General features: G+C 44.6%; 1 protein-coding gene across 2 annotated transcripts in view; it reads right to left on the reverse strand.

Annotated features, from left to right (window-relative positions):
- The window catches only part of NABP1 (nucleic acid binding protein 1), a 67,267-nt gene that overhangs the window by 41,246 nt on the left and 9,872 nt on the right, over positions 1-16,149 (reverse strand). The window contains exons 3-4 of one of the 2 annotated variants that reach the window (XM_044302871.1): positions 12,029-12,100; positions 3,918-4,008 (exon numbers count right to left, since the gene is read on the reverse strand). In XM_044302871.1, coding sequence (XP_044158806.1) covers positions 3,918-4,008; positions 12,029-12,100 — 163 coding nt within the window. The remainder of the gene's footprint in view (positions 1-3,917; positions 4,009-12,028; positions 12,101-16,149) is intronic. The other variant, XM_044302873.1, reaches the window with a different exon arrangement.

The following is a 16,149-nucleotide window of genomic DNA, read 5'->3' on the forward strand; positions in this document are numbered from 1 at the left end:
TTTTTTGACATTTGGATCCCAGACTTCTTCTCACACTTTCGGGCCCCTAAAAAGCCAGGGCAGTATAAATACCCCACATGTGACCCCACTTTGGAAAGAAGACACCCCAAGGTATTCAATGAGGGGCCTGGCGAGTTCCTAGAATTTTTTATTTTTTTTTGCATAAGTTAGCGGATATTGATTTTTTTTGTTTTTTTCTCACAAAGTCTCACTTTCCGCTAACTTAGGACAAAAATTTCAATCTTTCATGGACTCAATATGCCCCTCACGGAATACCTTGGGGTGTCTTCTTTCCGAAATGGGGTCACATGTGGGGTATTTATACTGCCCTGGCTTTTTAGGGGCCCTAAAGCGTGATAAGAAGTCTGGAATATAAATGTCTAAAAATGTTTACGCATTTGGATTCCGTGAGGGGTACGGTGAGTTCATGTGAGATTTTATTTTTTGACACAAGTTAGTGGAATATGAGACTTAGTAAGAAAAAAACAAAAACAAAAACAAACAAAAAATTTCCGCTAACTTGTGCCAAAAAAAATGTCTGAATGGAGCCTTACCAGGGGGATGATCAATGACAGGGGGGTGATCAATGACAGGGGGGGTGATCAATGACAGGGGGGGGTGATCAATGACAGGGGGGGGTGATCACCCATATAGACTCCCTGATCACCCCCCTGTCATTGATCACCCCCCTGTAAGGCTCCATTCAGACGTCCGTATGATTTTTACGGATCCATGGATCGGATCCGCAAAACACATGCGGACGTCTGAATGGAGCCTTACAGGGGGGTGATCAATGACAGGGGGGTGATCAGGGAGTGTATATGGGTGATCACCCGCCTGTCATTGATCACCCCCTGTAAGGCTCCATTCAGACGTCCGCATGTGTTTTGCGGATCCGATCCATGTATCCGTGGATCCGTAAAAATCATACGGACATCTGAACGGAGCCTGACAGGGGGGTGATCAATGACAGGGGGGTGATCAGGGAGTTTATATGGGGTGATCAGGGGTTCATAAAGGGTTAATAAGTGACGGGGGGGGGGGGGGTGTAGTGTAGTGTTTGGTGCGACTTTACTGACCTACCTGTGTCCTCTGGTGGTCGATCCTAACAAAAGGGACCACCAGAGGACCAGGTAGGAGGTATATTAGACGCTGTTCTAAAAACAGCGTCTAATATACCTGTTAGGCGTTAAAAAATTCGGATCTCCAGCCTGCCAGCGAGCGATCGCCGCTGGCAGGCTGGAGATCTACTCGCTTACCTTCCGTTTCTGTGAGCGCGCGCGCGTTCACAGGAAATCCCGGCCCTCGCGAGATGACGCATATATGCGTGACTCTGCGCAGGGCTGCCACCTCCGGACCGCACATCTGCGTTAGGCGGTCCGGAGGTGGTTAAAATGCCAGGGCAGTATAAATACCCCACAAGTGACCCCATTTTGGAAAGAAGACACCTCAAGGTATTTCGTGATGGGCATACTGAGTTCATGGAAGTTTTTATTTTTTGTCACAAGTTAGTGGAATATGAGACTTTGCAAGAAAAAAAAAAATCATAATTTTCCGCTAACTCGTGACAAAAAATAAAATCTTCTATGAACTCACTATGCCCATCAGCGAATACCTTAGGGTGTCTACTTTCTGAAATGGGGTCATTTGTGGGGTGTTTCTACTGTCTGGGCATTGTAGAACCTCAGGAAACATGACATGTGCTCAGAAAGTCAGAGTTGCTTAAAAATGCGGAAATTCACATTTTTGTACTATAGTTTGTAAATGCTATAACTTTTGCGCAAACCAATAAATATACACTTATAGCATTTTTTTTTATCAAAAGACATGTAGAACAATACATTTAGAGAACAATGTATATAGAAACGTAGTTTTATTTTTTTTTTAAATACAACCGAAAGTGAAAAATTACATTTTTTTTGCAAAAAAATAAAATAAAAAAAAATCGGTAAATTTCAATAACAACAAAAATAGTTAAAGCGAACCTTTCACCACATTTTCACTTTATAAACTATCAACAGTACCTTATAGATTATCTTGAGTGTGTAGTTATCCATGTTAGTCCCGCTCTCCTGCGCTGTTTATTCATAAAAAAATCTTCTTATAAAGTTCAAATTTCTTGCTCAAACAGTCAAGCAACAAGTCAAGGGGGTAGCCCTTCCCTCTCCTCTGGCCGTACCGCCCCTGCCCTAACGCCGCCTCTATGCCTTTTAATTGACAGCCGGCTCAGTCGCCGGGACGGCGGTTCTGAATCCTGCGCATGCGCCGTCCGCCTCCTCTGCTCGTTCCCGTCTTTCGGGCGTACACAAGCGCGACCATGTAACAGAATCGCGCATGCGCCGTACGCGATGCCTGCCTGTCTGCTCTCTCACTCCCGTGCGCGCGCTCCACTATCTTCAGGCTCCAAGTGCCCCACGTGATCACTGTAGACTTCAGTGATCACGTGGGGCACTTGGAGCCTGAAGATAGTGGAGCGCGCGCACGGGAGTGAGAGCGCAGACAGGCAGGCATCGCGTACGGCGCATGCGCGATTCTGTTACATGGTCGCGCTTGTGTACGCCCGAAAGACGGGAACGAGCGGCGGAGGCGGACGGCGCATGCGCAGGATTCAGAACCGCCGTCCCGGCGACTGAGCCGGCTGTCAATTAAAAGGCATAGAGGCGGCGTTAGGGCAGGGGCGGTACGGCCAGAGGAGAGGGAAGGGCTACCCCCTTGACTTGTTGCTTGACTGTTTGAGCAAGAAATTTGAACTTTATAAGAAGATTTTTTTATGAATAAACAGCGCAGGAGAGCGGGACTAACATGGATAACTACACACTCAAGATAATCTATAAGGTACTGTTGATAGTTTATAAAGTGAAAATGTGGTGAAAGGTTCGCTTTAAAATGTCAGCAGCAATGAAATACCACCAAATGAAAGCTCTATTAGTGAGAAGAAAAGGAGGTAAAATTCATTTGGGTGGTAAGTTGTATGATTGAGCAATAAACCGTGAAAGTAGTGTAGTGCAGAATTGTAAAAAGTGGTCTGGTCATTAAGGGGGTTTAAGCTAGGGGAGCTGAGGTGGTTAATTAAGGAATTATATTTTATTACGTGAAACTTTTTTTTTTTTTTAACACAATTTTTTTTTGTTTTTTATTTTACACTTTGCATCCCCCATAAGGTCATACAAGACCTCTGGGGGACATTTAAATTCACATTTTTTTTTTTTTTTCGATTGATTTCTCCTGTAACTGGGGCTGACATAGTAGCCCCAGTTACAGGGGAATCACAGCCCCCAGAGAGGCTGTACAGTCTCAGTGCAGGGCTGATTGAGGTCTATGGAAGACCCGCAGCACCTGCACTCTCCCGACCCCAGCAGTCACATGACCATCAAGTCGGGAAAGGAAGTGCATAGCGCCTCCTGATCTCGTTGAGCGCTGTGTATACCGCGACTGTCCCTACCTTCTCTCTGGGTTGCCCTGCTGTCACTGACGAGATTGGTGTGCAGCTGCCATCTCTGAATGGACGTTCCAGAACGTCCATTCGGAGATAAACATCCACCCATAGGACGTTTATATCCTATGGGCGGATGTGAAGTGGTTAATTGTTACCTGCAGCCAGTTAGAAATTCTATACAAATATATTTACTTAGCTCTAACATGGTCTTAAATGGCCAATCCAGGTTTGTATTACAATTCATTGCCTATCCTTAGGAGAAGGCACCAATAACATATCAGTAGTATCTGACTCTTCGCCCTGCCCATTAACTTCTAGAAGGGACCACAGCTGCTATGAAAAGTATGGACCACTAGGCGATCCCCATGGTCGCTTTAAAGAGCTGATCACCATGGGTGCAGACCGTACAAATATAATATTGATGGCCTATCCTAGGCCAGGTCATCCATTTTTAAACCTACAGTACACAAACATAACTTACAGTTTTATTTGGATTTGCTTTCTGTTGTGGGTTGGAAAAGTCTTGATTTGGTTCACTAAAGTTTGGCACTTCTGAATACACCATGCAAAATCTAGAGTGAAAAAGACACAAAATTAAAAGGAAGAAAGTACTCTAAAAAGACAGGTAACGCCACTCATTTATGAAAGAAACCTAAGCGTTATAAGGCCACAAACGGGGCGTTATTTTGTGAAGCTTAGGGCTAATCATCCACATTATGACGACAAAACAATGCTCCACATTATGTAAAAAAATAAATAATAATACACACAGATCCTATTCCCAACATATCTTAGGTCTAAAAGATTTTTAAAAGGTAAATCACTTTCCTGATAAATATAAAATTTTGGAATGTGAGGACTCAACCTAGTAGACTGTCTGGCTTTCATACTTTGTACAGCAAGGAGTACCCCATTACTGGCACCAAACCCCCCAAAACATTTTTTTATTCCCACCCCCCATACACACGCACAGACAGACAAACATATACTCAGCAGGACCTGTGAAGGGAAATAAACTTACCTTGCTCCCCATTGCTATGCTCTGGCTCCCAGGTGGCCTTCACTGCATTACCCGTCCTGTACAGACAGGGTCATGTGCACTGCTGTAGCCAATAGCTGGCCTCTGCAGTGATGTGTCCCCTACTGGTACATGACTGCTGGATCACATTCCCCTTGGTGGCAAGTCCCTGCTGAAGCCAGTCATTGGCTGCAGCACTACATTTGATCCAGTAGTGCATAAAGTTTACATGCTGCCGGGACCAGAAGTGCAGTGAAGACAACCAGGGACCCACAGAGCCAGAATTGAATGAGTGTGGGCAGCACAGTGGCTCAGTGGTTAGCACTAGTGGGTTTCCTCCGGGTACTCGAGTTTTCTCCCACATTACAAAGATATACTGGAGGGAATTTATGCTAGTTTCACACTAGCATTTTTAGATCCAGCAGGCTGCTGTAAGTTACCGCATTGCCATCTAACCCCATTTACTATAATGGGGAACAGCAACATGGCAAATATGCTGAGAACAGGCTGGACAAAAACTACTGCTCCCAGCAGTTTTTTGTCCAACTGATTCTCAGCATGTTTGGCAGTGAAAGGGGTTGGTGAGTGTCAAGTATCATTCGGATCCAGACATCCACATCAATGGCAGGCTCCAGACATCTCCGGTAGGCTGTTCACCGCTGGAACAGCCTGCCGGAGATGTCCAACGCTAGTGTAAAACTAGCCTAAGATTGTGAGCTCCATTGGGGACTGAGTGATGGTAATGTCTGTAAAGCGCTGCGGAATATGTCAGCACCATAAGAGTAAAATTCCTCTATTAATCCTAGACATACTCTGACATTTATGAATGAATTGCCAGGAGTATGCAGTAAAGGTCCACGAAGTAACCACGGCACTCATTGAGTGCCGTGGTTACTTCATAAATCTCATTGATTATCTCCACTGAGCACCAATAGCCGTATAAGGAGTGCCATCCACTATAATTATTGCAGTAAAGGTCCAGCTGGGTGTTTACCAGTTCGAGAAGGGTCTCTGCACCATCTAACACTATCCAATCAGTGCTATCAGTTAGGCGTGGGTGATATAAACGATATATGATATTATCGCCATAAATTCGGGCAAATATATAGATTTTAGCTATATCGCCATATCGTGATAGATGACCACGAAGTGGTAGTGAACTGAAGAAGATTCTCACCACTCTGTGTCCCCCCGACTCCACACTGCCCTGCACTGCCCAGGGCCTTGCATGCACACATAGTCAGCGCGCTGGCTGGCGCTGTGTGTGATGTCAGGTCCCTCCCCAGTGCATGCTGGAAACAATTGTTTGTGTATTGCTGCAATAAAATACTGTACTCCTGATCCTGGTGACCTGTGGACGTTTTTTGCGCCGTGGGACGTTTTGTTTCTGCATGCTGGAAAGAAGACATGGTCCGTCTCCTGCGGACTCCATCAGCGAGCAGTGCACCCTGCAGGAAAGTTAAGTATATTAGCAGGGGCCTGAATCTACCGGGGGTGGATGGCTATGGCATGGGGCTGACGGTGCTGGCAGGAGGACATAATGATGGTGGCAATGGCATGGAGCTGATGGCGCTGGCTGGGGGACATGGATGATATGACAATGGCATGGGGCTGATGATGGCCATGTCATTTATATACATACAGAAGAAAATAATATATTGCGATATATAGTTATATCGCACATGCTTCAAATAATTCATAAACTTCTAGAATAATAGAGGAACATAGTTATATGAAAAGATCCTCCAGAATTGTTATTCCACTGAAACACACGTGCATGCAGTACTTTTAGTCCGGCTGCTTCTCAGCGTGCGCTGCCGTGCTGCCGCTGGAACTCCGCTCCCGTCCTCATTATAGTCAATGGGGACAGAGCGGCAGTCCGGGGGCACACGTGAACTAGCGGCAGGATGGATCCGACAAGCTGTTCACCCGCTGGAACAGCCATGCCGGAGTCCCCTGCCGCTAGTGTGAAACTAGCCTTATTCATACATTTCCATGAGGAATAACAAACGAATGATACAAAGCAAAGAAAAGATTCTTTAGTATTGCAATTTAATAAGCATGAGAATAATGCTTAAGGCCTCTTTCAGATGAGCGTGTGTGGAAATCATGCTCCGTGTATGAGCGTGATTTCTCATTATGGACACTGCTCGTTTTGCTGTGTGCATAGCATTATCATGATTTGTGTCTGCTTGACGTTGCTTGTACTGGAATAATGGTGTCAATATAAGTCAGTAGAAGTAGATCATGCAGAGACACACAACATTATAAATCATTATAATGCTGTACCGAACAGTGTCCATAACGAGAAAACATGCTCACACACAGAGCGTGATTTCCGCAAAGGACACGCTTATCTATAAGAAGCCTAATAGCAAGGAAATTTAGAAGTAAAAGGTACATACTTTCAAAAATGCAATTCTTAGGGCATGTGGATCCTTTAAAGAACGCAGAAAATGCTATCAGAGCCGTGCATTTGTATAGTACTGCAAGTAGAAATAGTAAGGGTGTGCCCTCCCACATGTAAATGTTTTTCTATACTCTGCATACACACAACATATTTTACAGCATTTCATATCTTGCTGACCAGAATGCCTATCTGCCGTTATGGTTACTGCAGTTAATTACAAATCTGCAGCAAAAAAAGTTCCAAACTCATACTAACTTTAGATCGGAACATGAGGGAGCATGTATAAAAAGTCGGAGATGTCAAAGGTTAGGGGGTATTCACACAGTGTACATTGGTGCAGACTCATTACTGAAGTATTTTTCAGCAGCATGTAAAACGCATGTAAAACCCGCTTACCATTTGAAGCATTTTCATTGCTATTTTTTCTAATCTGTATCATTTAGCACAAGTTTTTCCAGACATCTAAGTGCTGTATCAAAGTATCCTAAATGCTGTATATACTTTAAAGGGGAAGGCCATTTTTTTTATAATTATAGATTACCCATTTAATGCCCCTACTTCTGTTATCTTCTATACATTTTTGCCACAGTGTTTCTGCCCACTTGTAGGAGAGGACTACTTCTCTGGCAGGAGAAGTTACCTACATGTCTATTTCTGTCCACAAACGTTGAATACGTACAGTATACATTTTACTTTTTTTGTCATTTTTTAAATTTATTTTTTACATGAAATGGAACCAAATTTTGCCAACGAAGCAAAAAAACAAAACCTGTCCGTCATGCAAATCATCCAGCGGAAATAGGACAGAGCTAGCATGGCTTTACCTTTTCACAGCCCTAGAGGGGGCTCCCTCGGGTCAGGGTAGTGTGTGGAAGCTCGCATTGCGGCTGCCTGCACCGTACCTGGCCTGTGAATAAATAGAGGACTTGAGTTTCCAGGCTGCCAGTCCTTAAACCAGAACAAACAGTGAAGAAAATGCTGAAATAACATTAACAAAATGTTACATGCAAAAGTAGGTTCAGATGCCACCTAGAATTTAGGTATCAAACCCTTGAAGCACAGATTACTAAGCTATTGAGTGTTAAGATGTACACATCTTGCACAAATACCTGTAGGAGGAATACATATATTTTAAGATTTAGCATTTCCTCTAAATGCAAAGTTCACATAGTGCAGTTTCTCATGCATTTACATTTAAAGGGGTGCTTCCATATAATATTGTGGAATATCCTAGTGATCTAGAAGAGTTCAGGCTCTGGGACCTTTACCAATCACAAGAACAAGGTCTATTTAGTTTATGACCCCTACTAAGCACTGTGCATGGGAACCTAAGTGAATGGGCCTGAGCTGATGTTCTCTGCTCCACAACTGGATGGGAGCATCACAGTGCAGGGACAAACGTAGAAGGGAGTGATGTGATAAATTACCACTCCCATAAGCCAAAGCCAAGTACATCCTGAAGGGACAAAGGGGGCCTTTTACCAACTGATAGATGCCAGTTTTCTGGCATATATCTTTCACAGATTACCCTTGCACTGCAATCTGCGACTTTTACAAGCTCAAGTCAGGTCTAAAAAGGGGGCGTTATGAGGGTGGGCCAGCAGGCTAATCTCATTTATTATTTTCTACCCGTTTTAGACGTAGAAATGTTCTAAAAGTATGCCAGCAAAGAAGCTGGCATAGATTTAGACCGGCAGTGTATGCGCCGGCGCCTCTACATAACTTTGGCAGATCCACTACCAGCAGAGATGATGTTATTAGGCTCTATAATCAAGGAGTTATGCTCCGAAAACTAGCCAGCAGTCACTGCAGCTCTCTGATGGCAGGGAAACTACATACAAGATGCTAGAGGAGCACACCACAACTGTAGCCACTATGAGCTTACTGTCTCCTGCTGGAGCAGTCTGGAGTTACCACTGCATAGAGAGGTGGAGCTTAAAGTGGTTATCCAAGACGATAAAAAGCTCTCCCATATGCCTGGGTCCCTCACATTGGCAGGCAGGGACCGGACGAGCCACCCTAGCATCGCAGGTGATGCTAGGGAGGCTCATCCCTGTCCCCACCTGCCATTGACTACAACCCCCCCGACACTGGATGTTTTCATCCGTGCATAGGGAGAAGCAAGAGCAGGACCAGAAGCGACACAGGGAGTCAGGTATTTATATTTATTGTGAGGGGCCCGGCCTATGGGGGATCATTTTATAGTCTCGGATAACCTCTAAGTTCTCGAACGCTGCATCCAGGTCTATGCATGAGCCACCGGGTGAAGCCACAAAATGCCAGGACTGCAAGGACCAAAAGTCACCATTTTCTGTCCAGCTTAGGAAGTTACCCAGGCCCATTTTCCACCACCCCCATCACAGAATGCTGCAACACCTAGATCTGAGTTTATCCGAAATCTACCTATATTTGGACTCCCCCATATATAATTTTTTTTTATGCAGGTGTAGATACAAAAGGGAGGTGCAACAAAGTCCTTTGATATTTTTCCTCTCTCTCTCTGTTGGCCAACTGCAGTAAAAAAATAACCGCACTAAAGCTGCAGGTGTGAATCCATCCTGATGTGTCTGGCTTTTTCCCCAGGGGCAACCTTTGTTGCGTTCAAGATTTTTTGCAAACGGCAAAAGGCATTTTAACTCTTAGGTCTACAGGATGATTTGACATTCTATGGGGAAAAAAAAAAACACCAAGAGTTCCTGCATGCAATGGTATTCGTCCAAAAATTCTATATTTATGCCCGAAAGCAACTGGATCCCTGTTGGATCCCATTATAATCAATGGGGATCTGGCAGTGTGCAGCAGTATTGGGCTATGCCAGACATATTAAACTCCAGCAGTCTGTTTCTCTGCTGGCACAGACTAATAGAGTTGGTTGCCGCGTATGTGAACCTACCCTAATTTATACATTTAAATCTCTGCTATTTCTGACTTCATTGTTTATGGGGGAGGTGTTATCAGTGACTGACAGCTATCACTATATACAGTGACACAGAGAATGCTATAAATCACTGATAACACCTCCCCTGTGTACAGCTATCAGTGACTGACGGCTATCTCTGTATACACATTTACACAGGGAATGCAATCACTGATAACACCTCCCCTGTGTACAGTTATCAGTGGCTGACAGCTATGTCTGTATACACACTTACACAGAGAATGCTATCAATCACTGACTACACCTCCCCATGTACAATGAAATCAGAAATAGCAGAGATATAAATGTATAAAGTACAAGTTTTACTGAATCTTTTCCCATAAAACTATATATCAATCTGCTCAGCGCCTCATGTACTATAACATGCTGCCTGTAGACCGCAGTACATTTTGTGCTGGCAGATTTTAACAAAAACTGCTTGTGTGTCCTGTGTTTCAGATTTGCCATTGGAGATAAGGCTAAAGTGTTAATACATTGAAATAAAAAATAATTCCACGCTGCTCAAAAGGGTGCCAGACCCGTAGAAGGTACGGTAACTTATTGCCTACGCATGTATTGTGCTTCTTATTCAGAAGAAACCAGCACAGCAGGAACATGAGTACCCTGCAAAACTAAACAGGAGGCTAGTCTAGTCACAAACCAGGCACATTAAACGTCAGAAACCAGGAACAGAGACAGGAGTGAGTGCAGTCAGCATTTGCTATGACTGACCTTGCAATGTACTTTAGTGGGCCTATGTCCCATGCACAGCATTCAGTTATATTTATTCTATTCATGCAATGGGAGAGAATAATCCCACTGTTGAACTAGCACATAAACTGTGCGGACAAGACCGCACCTTGTATTGTAGATGTGTCATTCCCAATAAATATGTATCTTTGGTAATCACAAAATAACAGGTCAACTCAGGCTTGCTAAAGGTGCTGTCCCATGAGGACAACTTGCCTCCTATCCACAGGATAGAGCAGGCATGCTCAACCTGCAGCCCTCCAGCTGTCGTAAAACTACAACTCCCACAATGCCTTGCTGTAGACTGATAGCTGTAGGCTGTCCAGGCATGCTGGGAGCTGTCGTTTTGCAACATCTGGAGGGCCGCAGGTTGAGCATCCCTGGGATAGAGCATGCGTTTGATCGGCGGAGTGCCGATCACAAGAAAATTGACTGTGTTCTTCATTTGAATGAAGCGGTAGACAGGCATTCATTCTTGAGGTCGACACGTGCTCCTAAAACTTGGCCCCCCACTGATCAGACACTTATCCTCTTATCCTGCAGATAGAAGAGGAGTTGTTTTAATGAGACAACCCCTTAATAGGGGTTTTCTGCTTTTGTCAAATTGACGACCTACCCTCAAGATAGGCGAGCAGGTAACAGTGAAGAGAATGCAGCCCTCACAGGATTAACAGGGGAGGCCGGGATTCAGACCCTGCTGATCTTATATTAGAAAATATAAGAAAGTGGACAACCCCTTTAAGATGCAGTATTATGTAAGCTTGCATCATAATCTCATATTCAATATGCTACTGGAGATATCTGCAGGATATTTAATTGGGTTTATGGAATTATACATATGTGATATCATGCAATCCCATAGAGATTACATGGGATATTGCAAAGCATATTACTGCACTGGTGAGAGACAGCAAGACTGTAGCCCAATCCTGCCAAAATGTCAGGAGACCGCCCCCTCCAATTTATCAGACAATAATCACACACCCCTGTAGACTGTAAGCCCTTGCGGCAGGGTCCTCTCTCCTTCTGTACCAGTTTGTAACTTGTCTTGTTCGTTCTTATTGTACTTTTTTTTAAATTATGTATGTGCATCCCTTTTCATACAGCTACATGTAATGAATGGCGCTTTAATACTAAATAACATTATTAATACCCTGAATAACGCTGCAATACCACTTTTTGTGGCTTATGCTCATTTTTATATAATTTTGCTACTACATTATACTGAGACATTTGTTTCTCACAATATGGCAGATGGTAAACTGTTTCTACATATATGTGATGAAAGTCACTGAGCGACAAGTAACTCATACGTACTGTATAAAAAACATGTAATAAATGAATATCTGGAGCTTATTCCCAGAGGTTACAGAAATGCTTTAGAATAAACTGGCACCATGTACACGCCGTGTTGACAGAAGAGCTTCTGGTTTGGTTAGAGAAAAGAAAAAACATCACCAAGGCGATGGTAGGTGAAGGAAGAAGACATGTACTTACTCTCCTATTTTCTGAAGTTCCCCTCCTCTTCCACTATACAGTGTTAGACATCCTTTCCACATTGATGCATACCTTAAAAAGATAAAGAAAAAAAAAAAAAAAAAAGATACAAAAGCACTATAAACAAGAACATGTACACTTAAATAAAAATAGAAATTATTGTACTGTATTGAATCCAGTTTCTCAAAAAGATTTCTTTCCTCCCCTGGATCCAGTTTCTCTCAAAAAGCTGAACAAAACCAGGAATTCAGATCTGACACAACAGCAAAATATTCAAGGCTTTGAAGGACTACTCCATAAAACTACAGGGTGTCCGACAGTTACTGCTTATTACTCATTATGAGGAGAGAGTGCAAGTATAGCTGACCAGACAGATCTATATCCCCCATCATGAAATGGCAGAAAGAAGTATGAATGTCACTTGACAGGACCCAAGCAGATGTCCTACAGTCACAAGATGACCACCACGTTTTAGGCTTTATGTACATAGCAGAGCCGTATGCAGCTACAAGCACTGTTGGAGACATCCTTACCGCAGAATCTCTGCATAAGTAGTACTGGCCAATCTTTTTTCTGCAGGATTTAAACAGAATCAATATGATGCTTTTGCATCCTTTGTTCCCAATATATATATATATATATATATATATATATATATATATATATATATATATATATATATATATATATGTTAAACATAGGGAAAAATGTGATGCAAACAGTTCCTAAGATGCAGCTGAATTTCTAAGAGATACACGCCTCTTAGGCCTCTTTCACACGAGCGTGTCCGGATTAGGTCCGGATGTGTCCCGATGCAGTGCGGCAAACCCGCGCAAGTAGGAACGCAATTGCAGTCAGTTTTGACTGAGATTGCGTTCTGTTGTTCAGTTTTTATCTCGCGGGTGCAATGTATTTTGCACGCGCGTGATAAAAAAACTGAATGTGGTACCCAGACCCGAACTTCTTCACAGAAGTTCATGTTTGGGTTCAAGGTTGTGTAGATTGTATTATTTCCCATTACAACATGGTTATAAGGGAAAATAATAGCATTATGAATACAGAATGCATAGTATAATGGTGCTGGAGGGGTTAAAATAAATAAATAAATCTCACCTTAACCCACTTGTTCGCGCAGCCGCCATCTCTTCTGTCTTCATCTGTGAGAAAAAGGACCTTTGATGATGTCACTACGCTCATCACATGATCAATCACCATGGTGATGGATCATGTGATGAACGTAGTAACGTCATCAAAAGGTCCTTTTCCTCACAGATGAAGACAGAAGAGATGGCGGCTGCGTGAACAAGTGGATTAAGGTTAGCTAAATTATTTTTTAACCCCTCCAGTCCTATTGTACTATGCATTCTGTATTCAGAATGCTATTTTCCCTTATAACCATGTTATAAAGGGAAATAATAATGATCGGGTCCCCATCCCGATCGTCTCCTAGCAACAGTGTGTGAAAATCGCACTGCATCCGCACTTGCTTGCGGATGCTTGCTATTTTCATGCAACCCCATTAATTTCTATAGGGCCTGCGTTAAGTGAAAAACGCAGAAAGAGGAGCTTGCTGCGATTTTCACGCAACGCACAAGTGATGTGCGAAAATCACCGCTCATGTGCACAGCCCCATAGAAATGAATGGGTCCGGATTCAGCGCGGGTGCAATGCGTTCACCTCACGCATTGCACCCGCGCGGAAAACTCGGCCGTGTAAAAGGGGCCTTAACCCCTTAGGGACCCATGACGTACTGGTAAGGAATGGATCCCGAATCCTTAAGGACCCATGACGTACCGGTACGTCATGGCTTTAATTCGCGATTTTTTTTTTCCCTAACACTTGCCCCCTTTTTTTTTCCTTTTTTAGTACGCGAACATCCGTTGCCCCCACACACACCCATGGCCCGCCGGACGTTCTCGGCCGAGGAGGCATACGCCCAGATTGCCTCCGACTCCGAGAGCCCCAGTGAGGATGACCCCACGTTCCCTTTGTCATCCGCATCCTCCTCATCATCATCGGATGACGATGAGCCACCAAGGCGGAGGAGACTCCGCCAGGCGGAGCCAGGGGCCCCACATAGTAGGGATCCTGTGGCCCACCCTAGTACGAGCCGCCCTGGGGTTCGTACTGGTTTCCCGGACCACCAAATAAGTCCACCGGAGCCCCCTGCCGATGAACTTAGCTGGTGTCCCCCAGTGGACTTTGAGCCTGAGATTCTGGATTTTGCTGGCAATCCTGGAATCCAGATTCCCACAGTGGGGTTTACTGAAATTGACTATTTTAGTTTTTTTTTCAGTAACCCACTGGTGAATCTGATGGTGGAGCAGACGAATCTGTACGCCCAACAGTTCGTCGCTCAAAACCCAGGCTCATTTTTGGCTAGACCCGGTGGCTGGACGCCGGTCAGTGCAGCCGAGATGAGTACATTTTGGGGCCTTGTGCTGCATATGGGTCTAATCCAAAAACCCAGTGTCAGGCAATACTAGAGTGGGGACGTCCTATACCAGACCCCACTGTACAGTATGACCATGACACATCCCCGGTTTGAGGCCATCCAGACATGTCTGCATTATTCCGATAATGCAGATTGTCGTCGTCCCCCCCCCCCCCCCGAGGTGATCCTACAGGCTGATCCAACTTTGATGTAATGTCCTTAAAACAAGTCAAAATGAGGCTCAGTAGTGTGTGTGGCCTCCACGTGCCTGTATGACCTCCCTACAACGCCTGTGCATGCTCCTGATGAGGTGGCGGACGGTCTCCTGAGGGATCTGCTCCCAGACCTGGACCAAAGCATCTGCTAACTCCTGGACAGTCTGTGGTGCAACGTGACGTTGGTGGATAGAGCGAGACATGATGTCCCAGATGTGCTCAATTGGATTCAGGTCTGGGGAACGGGCGGGCCAGTCCATAGCATCAATGCCTTCGTCTTGCAGGAACTGCTGACACACTCCAGCCACATGAGGTCTAGCATTGTCTTGCATTAAGAGGAACCCAGGGCCAACCGCACCAGCATATGGTCTCACAAGGGGTCTGAGGATCTCATCTCGGTACCTAATGGCAGTCAGGCTACCTCTGGCGAGCACATGAAGGGCTGTGCAGCCCTCCAAAAAAATGCCACCCCACATCATTACTGACCCAATGCCAAACCGGTCATGCTGGAGGATGTTGCAGGCAGCAGAACTTTCTCCACGGCGTCTGCAGACTCTGTCACTTCTGTCATGTGCTCAGTGTGAACCTGCTTTCATCTGTGAAGAGCACAGGGCGCCAGTGGCGAATTTGCTAAACTTGGTGTTCTCTGGCAAATGCCAAACGTCCTGCACAGTGTTGGGCTGTTAGCACAACCCCCACCTTTGGACGTCGGGCCCTCATATCACCCTCATGGAGTCTGTTTCTGACCGTTTGAGCAGACACATGCACATTTGTGGCCTGCTGGAGGTCATTTTGCAGGGCTCTGGCAGTGCTCCTACTGTTCCTCCTTGCACAAAGGCGGAGGTAGTGGTCCTGATGCTGGGTTGTTGCGGCCTCCTCCACGTCTCTTGATGTACTGGCCTGTCTCCTGGTAGCGCCTCCATGCTCTGGACACTACGCTAACAGACACAGCAAACCTTCTTGCCACAGCTCGCATTGATGTGCCATCCTGGATAAGCTGCACTACCTGAGCCACTTGTGTGGGTTCTAGACTCTGTCTCATGCTACCACTAGAGTGAAAGTACCGCCAGCATTCAAAAGTGACCAAAACATCAGCCAGGAAGCGTAGGAACTGAAGTGGTCTGTGGTCACCACCTGCAGAACCACTCCTTTATTGGGGGTGTCTTGCTAATTGCCTATAATTTCCACCTGTTGTCTATCCCATTTACACAACAGCATGTGAAATTGATTGTCACTCAGTGTTGCTTCCTAAGTGGACAGTTTGATTTCACAGAAGTGTGATTGACTTGGAGTTACATTCTGTTGTTTAAGTGTTCCCTTTATTTTTTTGAGCAGTATATATATTATTACATTTTTTTTGTGTTTTGTTTTTACAATTCATATCTATTCTCTAATCTCTATTTATTGATTCCTTATTCCATTGATTTATTTGCATTTACGCATTTATGTACCCTTGAGCATGTTATCACTAT

Source organism: Bufo gargarizans, chromosome 8 (genome assembly GCF_014858855.1).
Source record: "Bufo gargarizans isolate SCDJY-AF-19 chromosome 8, ASM1485885v1, whole genome shotgun sequence".
NCBI classification, from domain to species: Eukaryota; Metazoa; Chordata; class Amphibia; order Anura; family Bufonidae; genus Bufo; species Bufo gargarizans.